Raw genomic sequence first — 14,685 nt, forward strand, 5'->3', positions numbered from 1 at the left:
GGTTTAAAACGTCAAACACAGGGTAATTTTCTTCAGACAGCATCGTCCTACAATAATTAGCTTTAAAGGCATACTATGCAACATTTTTCAGTTAATTAATATGTTCCATACCGTTTTGGATGATTAAATGAGTCATTTCAGGTTGAACTAAGGTTTTCTCGGCCGCCCTGGTGGTCTGTGGGGGAAATACCGCACTTGCAATTGCAGGAGCAGTCGGCCCGCAGTCACAGGCTCAGTAGTCTCGTGTGCATCGCAAGAGTCGGTCTTGCTTTACGGCGAGAACTGCTACACGCCCGCAGTGAAAGGCATGCTCGTTGGTAGCGCAGTGGCGATATTTGTGCAGTTATCATGGCGGAACCAGCGAGAAAACAGCGAAAGCCCATGTCAGAGCAGGCAAAAAAGAGGAAAAGGGCTCTGGACAGAGAGAGGAGTCATACACAGGTGAACATAGAAGGCTGCAAGGCTGACGCGGACCTCGCGTTTCTGCTGATGCGATTGTAAGTAACATTGTAGGGTTTCCCTCACGCTACCGCCTCGCCGACATTCCAAAAAAATAATAATAAAAAAATAAAACTAACTCGATATGCGCGCTGCTCCGCTCAGCCGCTCAGCGGCGCAAAGTTTGTCTCCCCCCCCCCCCCCGCTCCGCTCAGCAGCTCATCGGTGCAAACTATGTCTCTCACCCCCCCCCCCCCCCCCCCTCCGCTCAGCAGCTCATCGGTGCAAACTATGTCTCTCCCCCCCCCCCCCCCCCCCCCCCCCCCCCTCCGCTCAGCAGCTCATCGCCGCAAAGCTTGTCTCCCCCTCGCTCCGCCGGTCGTTCCAAATTCCTAGGGGAAACACTGCATTGGAATGGTTTGTCTCTCTCTCTGCATGTTCATACTTTCACTGAACATGCAGAGAGAGTCATTGTCATTGTTTGTACTGCCGTTTTTTCCACTTTTGTATTCGTTGTGTTCGCCTGTCTGCTAAGCTCAAAACAACCGCGCCTGGCTTGACGGACAAACCAGGAGAACAGCTGAGCATCTTTATGACAGTGCACTTTTACTTTCGCCCTCTGGGGGGAGCCTCTCTGGAAAATCAACGCCGGTTGCATAGTATACCTTTAAATGCGTCTTATATAAGCCTTTAGATAATAAAGCACTGACGTGATCAAAGTGAATAAACTCTTTAAACGCTGATATGAACCCCGCATGTCGGACCATTTAACCAGCTAACGGCGACCCACCCTGTGCTCCTTGAAGTAGTACGGGTCGATGTCTTCCAGGGGGACGCCCACCAGGTGAGACGGGATGTCGGCGAAGATGCGGGGCAGCTGCTTCCCTGCCTCCAGGTCGGGCCGGGGCCGGGGGAGCTCCACATCGCCCAGGTCCTGACAGAAAAGGGCATACAGGCCTTTAAATGCTGAGCAAACGGCACAATTTGAGCTTTTAATGAAGGCGTTGCCTTTTGTTCTGTTTTTAGTTGAGTTTTTAATGGTCTAAAGCAGGGGTGTCAAACATACGGCCCGCGGGCCTGTTTGTTTTTGTTTTTTTTTCCCCCCTAGTGTCCTGTCTGGCAATGTGGCAATAAGATGCCACAAAGAGCTCATCAGATTTGACTTTCACAAGCGGACAAGATAAAAGGAAGAGAATGATAAAGCAATTATTGAAAAAAACATGTACTTTGTTTAATTGAAAATATGCAGTTCCTATATTGTCCACAAGGGGTGCTGTGTTTTAATTAGCAGATTAAGCTTCAGGTGTGGAAAAATTCAAATAATTTCTTAATTTTTATCTGTTTGATGTATTTTGTCATGCAGAACAGTGTTTTTAAGTTCCAAAAAATGTGAATAAATGTTTTTCAACATTGTACAATCATTGTGATCAGTTCTTAGGCATAATGCACAAGTAAATGTTTAACTGAGTAAAAGTATTGTTGAAATTGTACATACTTTTCTTAAAAACGCTGAGATTATTCATAATATATTGTGTAAAAGTGAAATTAACTTAATATAAAAATCAACAACAAGTCCACATTTATTAGTTCTATTTAATCTTGCAGTGAGTTTACTCGTGTGGCCCTCTAGAGATCAGATTAAGCTGAATGCGGCCCCTCAACCAAAATCAGTTTGACACCCCTGCTTTAAAGGGAGCTAAGTCCTTACTGATTAGCTCAGAAACTGTGATTAAAATCTCCTGTTTGTTGCTGCCGCTGTACTTTTCAAATGTACTGATGTGTTTTCCATTTTGGAGTATCATGTGAAGCACTGTTAGCGTAGCATCGTGATTTTACTCTAAAATCTAATTCTAAAAACTAGCTTTGGGGCGGGGAGATCTTTGACAGATTAACCTGTGCAGCTTCTCTTACGTCCTTTAACAGACTGACCTTTTTTTAAATTGTTTTATACGTAACGATTAATGGGAAGTGCGCCCCCTGGGGGCCAGGTGCGCGCTGACCTACCTCCTGGTATTGCTTTTTGCGTCGGGCCTTCTCCTGGGTGATGCGCTGTTCGATGGCCGCCAGGGAGTCCGGCGTGAAGCGCTTAAAGCTCTCTGGTCCCATTGGAAACACACAGCCAGCCATCTTCTCATCCTGATCCTGCTGCTACCTGGTCCAGTTTACCAGCTGCGGACACACAACACGTTTCACTTCATCAGGCGGGACAGCGAGGCGAGCCGCCCGCCTCTTCATCAGCCAAAGCGTCCTCTGGACGGCAGGAAATGTGACAACAGCAGGAAAACAGAGAAGCCTGAATCAGAGACAGGCTTTAATTGGAGGCTCCATCATATAATCTGGTGTCAGGCTGTTCAAACACCTGTTGAGAATATTTTGAATCCTTCAATAATGAGACGAGGAGCGTTTGATTCGAGGACCTGGAGTGTGATTTAGCGGTTTCTCCTCTGGCAGGTTGATTACATCCTCAGAGACAGCGACCTGCAGCTCAGGACGACCCACAGCATCACACGGTTCGTCATTAAAGCTCCACTCAGAGGGTGAGAACAGCCAGCAATCAGCCCGACAACCCCCTGATGGAGGCGAATCACATCTACCTCCTCCGGCTCCTCTCAGCAGCACCGCTCACACCTTCACTTCTGGGTTTCCTGCATTCCTGAATCCTCGGCTGGTCTCTGCTCCAGTTCCAACGGGACGGCCCATAATGCAACGGGAAATCAACCTACGGTGATGAGAAACTAACAGGAGGAGGAGGATGGGTCTGCTGGCAGCTTTCAGGGCGTCGGTCTGACTTTCACAGCAAAAACAACCGAGTCGCTGTCGATTGTTTGACTTTTCACAGCAAAGAAGTTAAAAGACAATAAAATAAACTATTTTCTGTCTATAAATCTGTTTAGCTGAAGATCCAGTATGTTTAGCCCAATGAATCATTTAAGAAACAGTCCTTGGTTTGATTATTCATTATTTAACTTCTCCTTTCTGACCAAACATCGTGTTTAGTCCGGCATCGGGGGGGGGGGGGGTCATAGAGCACTGCTGCTGTTAACAAGACAGCAAACTGTAGCTTTACAGACCAACAAACGGCCATTTATTGGTGTTATAACCGATGGGAGCTAACGGCGGTAGCGCCCAGAGAAATGGCCGACAGAGCGTGTGCAAACATGGCGGATCTGTTTCTGCGTGTGACATGGAGGTCATAGGTCACATGGACACAGAAAAAGATAAAACAGCTGTGAGTGGATAGAGGAAAGGTGACGACGCACTAGAAGTGGACCAAAAATTGTGAGGAAAGTTACTTATAATCACTGAAGATTGCCTGGTTTGACCCGTCAGAGAGATCATGAGCCATTCCCAGGTCTCCCTCTCCACCGGTCTGGGTTGACCAGGTGTGGCTAACCAGGTGTGGCTAACCAGGTCTGGTTTACCAGGTCTGGTTTACCACGTGACCTCCACTACCCCCACGTCTGTCTCACTACCAGCTGGTGCCCAGGTAAACAGCCCTTCTGTTCACCTGAATGTCCAGGACTCAACGCCGCAGGTCTGATGATGCGATTACAAAGTCGTCCATCAACCTTTGGCCCAAAGTGGCCTTCTACAAAGTGGTCTGGTACCAAGTACGCTTATGGACCACCTGGTGCTCTAACGCTGTGTTCTGTGGCTTGGGTTCACATATAGAAGCCCGTTCCTCCTGGTTACACCCCTGCAGGTAAGGCCTTCATGGCCTCCAGGAGCACCACTGACCCCCCAGGTACCCCATCCAGGATACCAGCCAGAGACTCCAAGAAGGTCTGTGCCTTGAGATGAGCCTATTTCTCATATAACAGCTCAGGCTTGTTACCCCCGCTGAGGTAACACCTCCCTGAAGACAGGAATTAGCAGACCAAGGTCCAACATCTGCTCCTCTCTGCAGACGGTGGGCCAGTGTGGTTTATTACATTCAGTTTATTCACATAGCTGAAGCTCTCAGTGCATCGTCTCAAAGCACTTTATAAACTCAGTTTAATCCAATCATACAGATTCCTGGTCAAATACATCCGTCCCTGTTGGATCTCTGTTATCAAACACTGCAGTTTGCTGTCCAGGTTGGTGAGAAAGTTTCCTCTCTAAGGAAACCCAGCAGGTTGCATCAAGTCTCTCCAAGCAGCATTCACTCCTCCTGAAAGAGCGTAGAGCCACAGTGGACAGTCGTCTGCATTGTTGATGGCTTTGCAGCAATCCCTCATACTGAGCATGCATGAAGCGACAGTGGAGAGGAAAACTCCCCTTTAACAGGGAGGAGAACCTCCAGCAGAACCAGAACCAGGCTCAGTGTCAGAAACAGTAGAACTCCTGGGCTGGTTTGCATAAGAATTGTAATTATTATAATTGTATTATAACTGATTATTCAGTGGGAAAGAAAAATAATTCCTGACAATTAGATTTGTGAATAAATGGAGAAATATATGAAACTGTCCCCCCTGATTAATTTCATAGTTAGTGTGGTTTATAATAGAAATAAAAATCATAATAGACTTCATTAGCCACTAGAATCCCTGTTGCTGTAACACCTGGTGAATAGCTCAGGTTTTACCTGCAGGAGGAACCACGTCTCCTCGTATAGCTCCGTTGGTAATTAACATTCAGAAAGTAATATATTTACTAGTTTATTTAACAATCCCAGCGGGTAAACTGCTCAGTCTGCAGCTAACCGTGTTAGCGGCTAACGCGGTTAGCTTCAAAAGGCTAGCCTGAGACGTGTAGAGCAGGTGTGTCGGGCCATCTGCTCTGGATCCTAATCCAATGACTGCTCTTCAGGCCGCGGCGCATTTCTTCTTCACAGCTCTGAAATCTGATTTCTGCGGCGTGTGTTTGTGTCCACATAAAAGGAAACGCTGGCTCTGGTTTCTGTTCTTATCAAACGCTGTCATCCACTCAGTCACAAGCACACACAGATGTCAAGTACAGGAGGTCCTGCTGAGCTCCTCGGCCCTGCTTTCCATTCTGCTGCCACACTTTGTCACGTACTAAAAGCTCGCTTCCCTGGACGCGTCCGGGAACAACAAACCTCCCCTGAGCAAACGCTGCCTGAGCAGAAGCATGACGGCAGAGCGGCGAGGACGTCCCCCGTGGGACAGCAGGACGTTCTCAGCAGACGTCTGGTCTTTGCTGGATTTCTCTGGTTCCCTGTTAGCAGGAGTTTCTGTGCTGCAGGTCAGATTCACCACATCTGGAGCATTTTAGATGCAGCTGAGAACAAAGATGCTGTTTTTCCTGTTGTTATTTTTGGCTCTTAATTAAAACATGAGGGATGGAGACTGAACAGAACCTCACAAACAGAACCCAACCACTGGACACTGCAGCGTGTCGCAGCAGCTTTAACTCAGTAAACATCAAACCAGAGCTTCTCTTGTTTAGGACCGTACCAGGTGACCACTGTCAGCACCAGTAGGGATAATAATGTTTAAACACGGTTATAAAACTCTACCTGTGACATTTAACCAGACCAAACCACCAGAGGAGCTAATAAACTATTATTCCTGCGGCTGGCCTTACGCGTGTCGGCCATGTTGGATTTATAAATGGGAATCTTCAAAATGAAGCGCGTTACTTTATGTTTCGTGTTGTTAACATTTCAGCTGTGAACGTTATACCTCTGTGTCTGAGGAGTACGTGTGATTTATGAGCAAAACTTCATGGACACGATGACGATAAAGACTCTTTATTCTTTATACTTTATTCATATGTTCAAGTAAAAAAGTATAACAGCGTTAGGATTTTAAATTAGGGCTTAAAACCCACTTCAGTAATCCTAACCAGGAACTAAATCCAGCTTTTTTAAAGAAAACATGCAGCAGAGAGTTTAAACTATTTAAAACTAAAGTCAACTAATGACCAAACTTTTCTTATTTAACTGCAAAGCAGCAGCAATTTGAAGCAGATATTTATTTGTATACATTTCAGTGCAAAGACAGTGCAGAGTGCTTTATATGATTAAAGCAAGTTGGAATTAAATGTTGAAAAATGAAACAAAATAAAACGCGACAGAATGGAAACTAAAAGCAAATAAAAACAGTTGGACTACAAACTTAAACTAATGATGTTTCAGTTTCTAGCTTAACTAAAACAGTGAAAGGAAATTATTAATTATTAAATTAATAATTTAATTTAAAGGAACTCAGGCTTTCAGCACTTTTACAGGAGATAAAGTTTTACTGAACCAACAGCTTTAAAGAATCTTTATTCAGTGGAAATAATCCAGTCCAGCTATGAATGCTGGGTAATTCAGCCGTGGCCCTCAGTGTTGGGGGTCTCCTCTCTCCTCCCTGTCCTCCACCTTTGTGTCTGCTGCTGACTGGGTAATTCAGCTCCTCAGCTGGAGGATCAGGTTTCTGTCCTGTTTGTGCAGCTTCATGTCCGCTCAGACCTTTGCTGCATGTCTTCTCACTAAATCAGACGCTGCAGTTTGCTCCTGGTTACAGTGATGCTCAGACCCAAAATAGACTCCTGGAGACACCTGGAGACACCTGGAGACACTTGGACACACCTGGAGACACCTGGACACACCTGGAGACTCCTGGAGACACCTGGAGAGTCCTGGAGACCCCCAGGTAGCTACGGGGAAGATCCCCAGATGAACTCAGAAGAAACTCAGAGAAGGAGAAGCAGGTGCTGCTCAGATTGTGGCTGAAGTCCTGATCTCAGGCCGTAGACCTTCATCCTGCAGCATGTCGCTGTGTCAGCCGTCCTGTGACGCACACCTGGACGTGTCCTGCACCGACACCTTTATTAACGGACATAAAACACGTGGAGCGCCGATTCATGAAGACGTCTGAGGCTGAATCGTCACGCTTACTGATTATGGCTTCATATTTAACCCTCAGTTTGTCACTCAGACACTTTCTGCATGGATTTAACAGGAGATGGTCATTTAAAAGGATTACAGTCACATAAATTAAAACCTCTTTAAAAAATATATTTTTCAATTACCACTGTAACACTGATTATTCTTGTATGTAAGAAGAATATCTTAGTTAATTTCATCATAATTCAAAGGATTTCATTAAAATGTGTCTTTTTGACATTCAGGATCTACTAATTAGTTAAAACAATGAGGCGACGTCTCTCATTTAAATTTATTGAGCGCATTAGCGGAGAAATGATAGTAATCCTGTTTTTAAATTGGCTTCTGTGGAGCAGTTAGTGGCCGTCAGTATCTTACCAACAGTAACTCTTCATGCTCAGTTTGGGTGAAGAGAGAAAAGTTCAGAATCTCACATCGGTCCAAAAATTACACATTTCCACTGTATTCTATGTAAATGTTATAATTTTATACGTCGTCATGTTTGCAGTAGATGGTTATTCACATATTAGCCAATAAATCAAACTGATAAACTGTTTCCAGCCCTCTGAACTGATAATAACTGAGAGCTTAATAACGGATGAAAGCTGCAGCACGGTGGAGGCAGCATCATGCTGTGGGAAGCAGGTCAGAGCTGACGATGGATGGATGGAGCTCAATCCTGGAAGACCTGATGGAGGTTCTCCTTCCTGCAGGACAACCACCCTGAATCACAGCAGATTCATGGGTTAGAATGGCCTAGTCAAAGTCTAGACCTGATAACCTGTGGCAGGACTCAGATGTTCTCAGATGTTCTCCATCCGTTCTTGAGCTGTTTCACCAACAATGTGGCTGAATATATAAACCACACTTTCAGCTCTTATTTTCACATTTATTCACGACTCGGTGTCCGTCTGTCACGTTAAATCACATAAAATGCATCACAGCTTGTGGGACAAACTGGGACAAACTGGGACAAAGCGGACGGGTTCTGACTGGTACTGGACTCGGTTCCCAGCAGGTGAGACACTAACGGCTAACAACCTCTGGACAAAGCTTCCTGCAGGTTCCTCCTGCACGTCTGGGTCCAGGAACCGTTGGTTCTGAGCAGCCAGATGTGATTAAAGCCAGATGTGATGAACGCCAACATGAACATGGACTAAGAGGCCAGACTTCACCACCAACCCTCCTGACGTCTGCAGGAACGTCTGCAGGAACGGAACGAGAACAGAGAACCTTTGGTCCTCCGAGGTCACATCCTTCAAACTGAGGTGAGCTTGAGAAACTATAAAAAACGACTTCTTGTGCCGTTGTGAGCTGCAGTTCAGAGGCGCCACAGTTAGGGGGCGCTGCAGCGTCCCTGACGTCCTGCTGGACTCATTTGTTCTGCTGGCAGAATGAAAACTTCCCACCTACTGGGTTCATTTGGAGCAAACAGGGTTCTGGATGGACCGATGTGTAAAGTGTCTAAGTTTTTGTGTCTGTTTGGTTTCTGGTTTCTCAGATCATGGAGGACTGAAGAGAAGCTGAATAAATGCTGAATTAAAGACGCTTCTTTAGTCAGAACCGCTCCAGGAACATGTGCCTGAGCCACTGCAGGACATTTAACGACTGGTTAAAGGGGGATGGTGCGTTCAAGGTGCCGTGTTTTCCATGGGACAGCAGAGCTCCCTGTTACCCTGCAGCCAGAGCGGCAGAGCGGCCCGTTTGTGACTCAGCGGCGTGCGTCCCATCAGCGCCGCCTCCGTCCTGTCAGCACGGCGTGATGGAGAGGAGAGGACGGCGGAACCGAGGAGCCGCAGAACCTTCAATCCAATTAGGCTGAGAGGAGAGAAGACATTTTGTCTCTGCCGCCCGGCGCTGGACATGATTCACTGGATCCAGGCAGGACGCCAAGCCCGGCTGGCAGCGGCGGAGGGACCGACCTGAGGGGGGGGGGGGGGGGGGGGGGGGGGGGTTCTCTGATGCTGCAGGATGAGATTCCCCCACACGGCCCGGTTCTGATGGAACGTTCTGCAGAACCGCCTCTGTCCCCAGCAGACACACCTCTGGTCTCCAGGCGGGTGGAGCTCCTCTCTGACCCGGGTTCCCTCCAGAACCGGACCTCTGACCTCAGGGTCCTCCCAGGCTCTTTGGGACGGAACCAGAATCTCAGCTGGACGCCTGGAGGAAGAAGAACCTGGACTTTTCTGATCGATCTGCTGGACGGTTCCTAAACGAATCCGACTCGATCCAAACCAGACGACTAACCGGCGCAGAACCGGCCCGGTGGGTCGGCGTCTCTTTCTAAAATGCGTTTCTGCATCATTTCTGCATATTTTCCTTTAAGCGGTGCCGATGAGCCGCTGAAGAGCAGCCGTTCACTTGGTTCCTCCATTAGCAGAACCTCAGCAGAACTCAAGAACCTTTTTGGACCAACCGTCTTTAAGAACCAAGAGGTCCAGTTTCCTCCCGTCCTGATTCCTGATTGGCTGCCGCAGGGTCAGTGTTCGCCCACATCCTGGTTTCTGCTGTTTAATCAGAACAAAATGTGGTTAAACAGAACCGAGCTGATGGAGAACGACACTAACAGAACCACCAGGTATCAGAGGGAGTAGAACCGGATCTGCTGGGTAGAACTGAAGCGGCAGAAAGTGAGATTATATAACGAGGAGGTTGTGATGTTTGCTCCCTCTCGGTCCTGCGTGGCCCGGCCCGTCACAGCGAGTCGGATCAGCGCGCTGCTGAAGGTGCTGTTCTGCTACTCAGACGGATCGGGCCTGACGGCCAGGAGTCGCTGCTCCGCTGCAGACAACCTGACTCATTACCGGGTCGGCACCGACCCGTGGGGCTTCACCTCTGCTGGTGCATCCTGCTGCTCCTCACCTGGAGGACGGGTTCTGCTTCAGGATCGGTTCCGACCAGACCAAATAAAACCCAAACTACTGTTAAAAAGGTCCAAATGTGGCAGAACCTGATAGAAACCAAGTTTATTTCCACTAAAATGTGACTTTTCTGTGGCGCTGATCCGTTTTCAGCTCCTCTCTGCAGCCGAACCCGATCACCCTGATGGACGTCTGCGGCTAATTGGTCGGTTTCAGGTTAACGATTTCAGGTCAGACGCCCCTGTGGATTAACTTTCACCTCATCCAGCCCAAAGCCAGATGGCTGCAGTAAAGTGGGACGGCGGGTCTGCTCCCACTTTACCCTCAGAACCTGCTAATCTGGTGACGAATCAGGCGAAGCTTTAACACCAAACACCTTTTAATCGTTTTCGGTGATGAACTCTGATTGGCTGATAAGCGGCATGGAGGCAGGTGAGCCAGCAGCTCTTATAAATCCTGTTTTTTATCATTTCTATTATTTAAAAATCCTGTTATTATTACTATTATTATTATTATTTAAAAAAAAAAACAATAAATCCTGTTTTTGATGGGAAACGCTGCTGGGTGGAAATATTTCACCGTTTTATTCAGGTAATGTTCTCCTGAGCATGTCTGGGTTCTCTCTGGGTACTCTGACTGGAGACCCGTCCAGGATGGACGCACTGGACGATGCGGTCGGCACCGGTCCTCGGACTCTGACGGTCTGTGGCGGTTCTGATTGTTTCTGCTCGGGGAACGCTCAGGAGGTTCTGTTAACTGTCTGGTTGATGTTTCCCCAGCAGACGGCGCCGCAGGAAGCTGGGAACGGTTCTGAATCACGTCTGTAGAGCTTTCAGGTCCAGACGTCCACCAGAGGAAGAACTGCTGGACCTTTAACCCAGAACCTTTATTCATTAAATATTCTAAGAACCACAATAACATTAAACCACCTGTGTGGACATGGATGGATTATAATAACCTGCTTCGTGTCCTTTAGTCCCACCTGGTCTCTGCTCTGTGCCACGCCCGCCCTCCTCAGTATCAGAACATTTGCAGCATGGAGCCACTATAACGTCACTGTAACGTCTCGTTTTGGACTTTATGGGCCACGGTTCTGGATGCTTTCAGACACAAACTCTCATTTTCACTGCGCTGATGGTGAAAATGTTAGATTTGGTGTCATGTCCATCGCAGCGAGGATGGAGGCAAAAACAAGTGCCCACACAGAGAGTGTGTTAAGGGGCTCCGTCGCCCCGCCGCAGTCCGGACTCACGGCGTCGGCTGTTATTAACGCACACACAGGAGCTGGAATCAGTTCATGTTCTGGTCAAGGTCGCGTTGGAGATAAAATGTTTTATGGGCGTCGTTAGACGAGGAGGAGGAGAACGAAGCTTCAGATCTGACAAAAAGCTCCAATAACAGGCTGAAAGGACTCAGCTCGCCGTTTTCCACCCGGAGAAACGGCCTGAAAAGATAACAAATTAGAAACGGGATTCACTTCTGCAATCGCAGATATTTGGACGACGGCCCAGATCACATAAAAACATAACGTCTGAATAAAAGCCCCAACTGGCAGCGTCTCCTGCAGCTAAAGCGCTGCAAACCGAGCGCAATGAGATGGAGTTATTATAATTACTATTATTAACATTATTATTATTATTACTATTAACATTATTATTATTATTACTATTAACATTATTATTATTATTACTATTAACATTATTATTATTAACATCATTATTATAGTTATTATTATTATTATTCCCATTATTATTACTATTATTAACATTATTATTATTATTAACATCATTATTATTATTACTATTATTAACAATATTAGTAGTAGTAGTAGTAGTAATATTACTGCCATTATTATTATTGTTATTATTATTATTAACATTATTAGTAGTAGTATTATTTCTATTAATAACAATTAGCATTATTGGTAGAACTTTAAACCTGTGAGAGACCTCATAAACCACAAATAAATAGAACATTAACAGGATTAAAAGCCTCCATGTGTGATAAAAACTATTTCATTCTTGGCTTTAAACCTTTTCACAAGTTGCCACCTTATAAAAACAATCTTGTTTGTGGTTTAATTGGATTTTATGCAATATATGTGAGATTCTTATTTGGATTCAGGGCTGGACTTTGACTAGGCCATTCTAACCAATGAATCTGCTCTGATCTGAATAATCCCATAATATGCGTGTTCAGGCTGGTTCTCCTGCTGGAAGGAGAACCTCCACCTCAGTATTTCTACCTGAATTCACCTCCATCCATCCTCCATCATCTCTTCCCAGCTGAAGAATCCCCTCAGCATGATGCTGCCACCACCATGTTGTGCTCAGTGTTTGCCTTTTGGCTCCTTCCTGTCTTGTAGGGGAAAAAACAGCAAACCGGACTTTTATGGCTTTCCTCTTCCTGTTTCTCCATGAAGGTCAGATCTCTGGAGTCCACATCTAAAAGCTGAGCAGTGGACAGAGTCTCCCACCTGAGCAGTGGATCTCTGCAGCTCCTCCAGAGTTACTGTGGCCCTCTTGGTGTGTCTTCAGTTGTGTATTTTATGCAGGTTTGGGGGTGAATGGACGTCTAAAAGCAGCTAAATAAATATTTTTTATTCAGCAGCAACAACAGTGACAGGACTGCTGTCTGTTTGGCTAAATCTGAAATAATCAGGTCTAAACTTGGACTTTAACTCTCTGGCTTCTACACATTTATTAACACTTGCACCTCTCAGCTACTCTAAACCTCTTTCATCCAAATGAAATGTTAGAACATGATCTTTACCAACATTTTAATTTCCCTCTTTTATTAGCACAAAGGAACACGTGGAGATGAATAACGTAGATGTTTATCTTCTTTTATTAACATAATCCTTGTGTTTGTCTCCCTCTATTTAACTTTCTTTAAGATTTATTGGCACATTTAGATTGTGTGGAAACTGTGGAATACGAATATAATTTGTAAAAGCAGAGTTGGAGCAGGGCTGTGGGCCCCCCCAAGCCACCTCTTAGCTTCACCCCTGCATTTGAACAACTTTTATTGTTTTTACCTCCGTTTCTTGTTTCTTTTCCCCTAATTTCTCTCCCTACACCTCCAGCTCCTCCATCCTCTGCTTTTCTGATCCGGCTCAAACGTCATTTAGCAGCTTGTTTTCTGCTGGTCGTCATATTTCCTAGCTCCATTTTCACCATGCAGCGGTTGCTCTCACTGATTTCTGTAAATCTGACCTTTCTTATGGATAACCTGAAGGTGCCGTGGCCCCCCCGCCGTGCAGGAGCACAGCAGCAGTATTTAAACCAGACGAACTCCGTTGTTTGGAGCGTTGATAATAAATTCAGACGGAGGAGCTGAAGGGAAGTGAATTGATAAACAGAGAACAACAGGCTGAAATAAGAGATAGAGACACAGAAATAGAAAGCTATGTGTCCTTGCAGGAGTTTGCATGTGCAGCATGCATGCATCAGCGTGTGAGTGTTCAATGCTGGAGCTGTTTCAGTAAATAAGTACACAGGAAAGAGAACCTGTGCGTATTGGACCCTGTCGGTGCCACAGAGAGCGGTTCTTCCTGCTTTTCTTATGACTGGGTTGTGGTTTTGCAGCTTGTTGTGAATCATATGTGCAGCCTTGTTACCTAACACCATTATCAGCGCTGCAATCAGCTCTATAGAGCAACATAAGTGGCCTTTCTGACAGGGCAGCCACAGGAGCTCTCACACAGCGAGGTCCAACTAAAACACGCACTGTGTGAAGAGAAAAACTTCCTGACCAAACACGAGCAGACGGTAGGAATCACACACAGACCTGCAGCACGGCAGAATCAGGAGGAATAATCGTCTGTGGGGGTTAAAAACGTCACCAGAGCACAGAGGGAGGCTTTAACAGCCGTTCACCTCCGCTGGACCAGAACCTCTTCACACGGCCCACTTATGAATCATTTAGAAATGATGATGTCTTTTAAGACTCAATAAATACTGCAGTGTTTCCCCAGTGGTCCCTGGGCGAGGGGGGGGGGGGAGCTGGGCCGGTCTCCTGTCCATCATGAGGTCCAGACCCAGAGGTGAAACAGTAAGATCTTCAGCCGGGTGGGCGGAGCCTCGCTGCCGTGGATTCCCACACCTGACCCAGACGCACCGCATCCAGCACCAGCCCACAGGTGAAGACAGACAGAAATAAAGAAACATTTATCCTCGCTTCTTCTACAAATCACGTCTCCTTTATATCCTCTGGCTACACCAGGGGTCCCCAACCTTTTACAAGCTGAGAGCTCCTTCATTGTTCTGTCATACGAAGGCTACCTGCACTGACCTTAGACCTAGAAGAGTCAGAGCTCACCTTACATTTATGTAATTTAAACATGTTTTAATGCATTGTTTTTATTTTTAATCTATGTAAGTACAAGAGTGATGAAAAAGGAAGAGCGACTAAATAAAAAGCATTTTAGGTGCATCCCCATGGAGGATGGTGCTACTGTTGGGGACCCCTGATCTCCTCCCACGTCATGTTTTTGGCCGGTGGGAGGAAGCTGGAGTACCCGGAGAGGACCAACGCATGCACATGGAGAACATGCAGACTCCATGCAGG

At 46.3% G+C, this 14,685-nt stretch overlaps 1 protein-coding gene across 1 annotated transcript in view; it reads right to left on the reverse strand.

Moving 5' to 3' along the window:
• scn5lab (sodium channel, voltage gated, type V-like, alpha b) overlaps positions 1 to 14,685 on the reverse strand; it is a 173,097-nt gene that overhangs the window by 138,642 nt on the left and 19,770 nt on the right. Inside the window, 2 exon segments of the mRNA XM_036124903.1 lie at positions 1,229 to 1,372; positions 2,443 to 2,607. Of these exon segments, the coding sequence (XP_035980796.1) occupies positions 1,229 to 1,372; positions 2,443 to 2,565 (267 nt within the window). The 5' untranslated portion in view covers positions 2,566 to 2,607.

Source organism: Fundulus heteroclitus, chromosome 21, assembly GCF_011125445.2.
Source record: "Fundulus heteroclitus isolate FHET01 chromosome 21, MU-UCD_Fhet_4.1, whole genome shotgun sequence".
NCBI lineage: Eukaryota > Metazoa > Chordata > Actinopteri > Cyprinodontiformes > Fundulidae > Fundulus > Fundulus heteroclitus.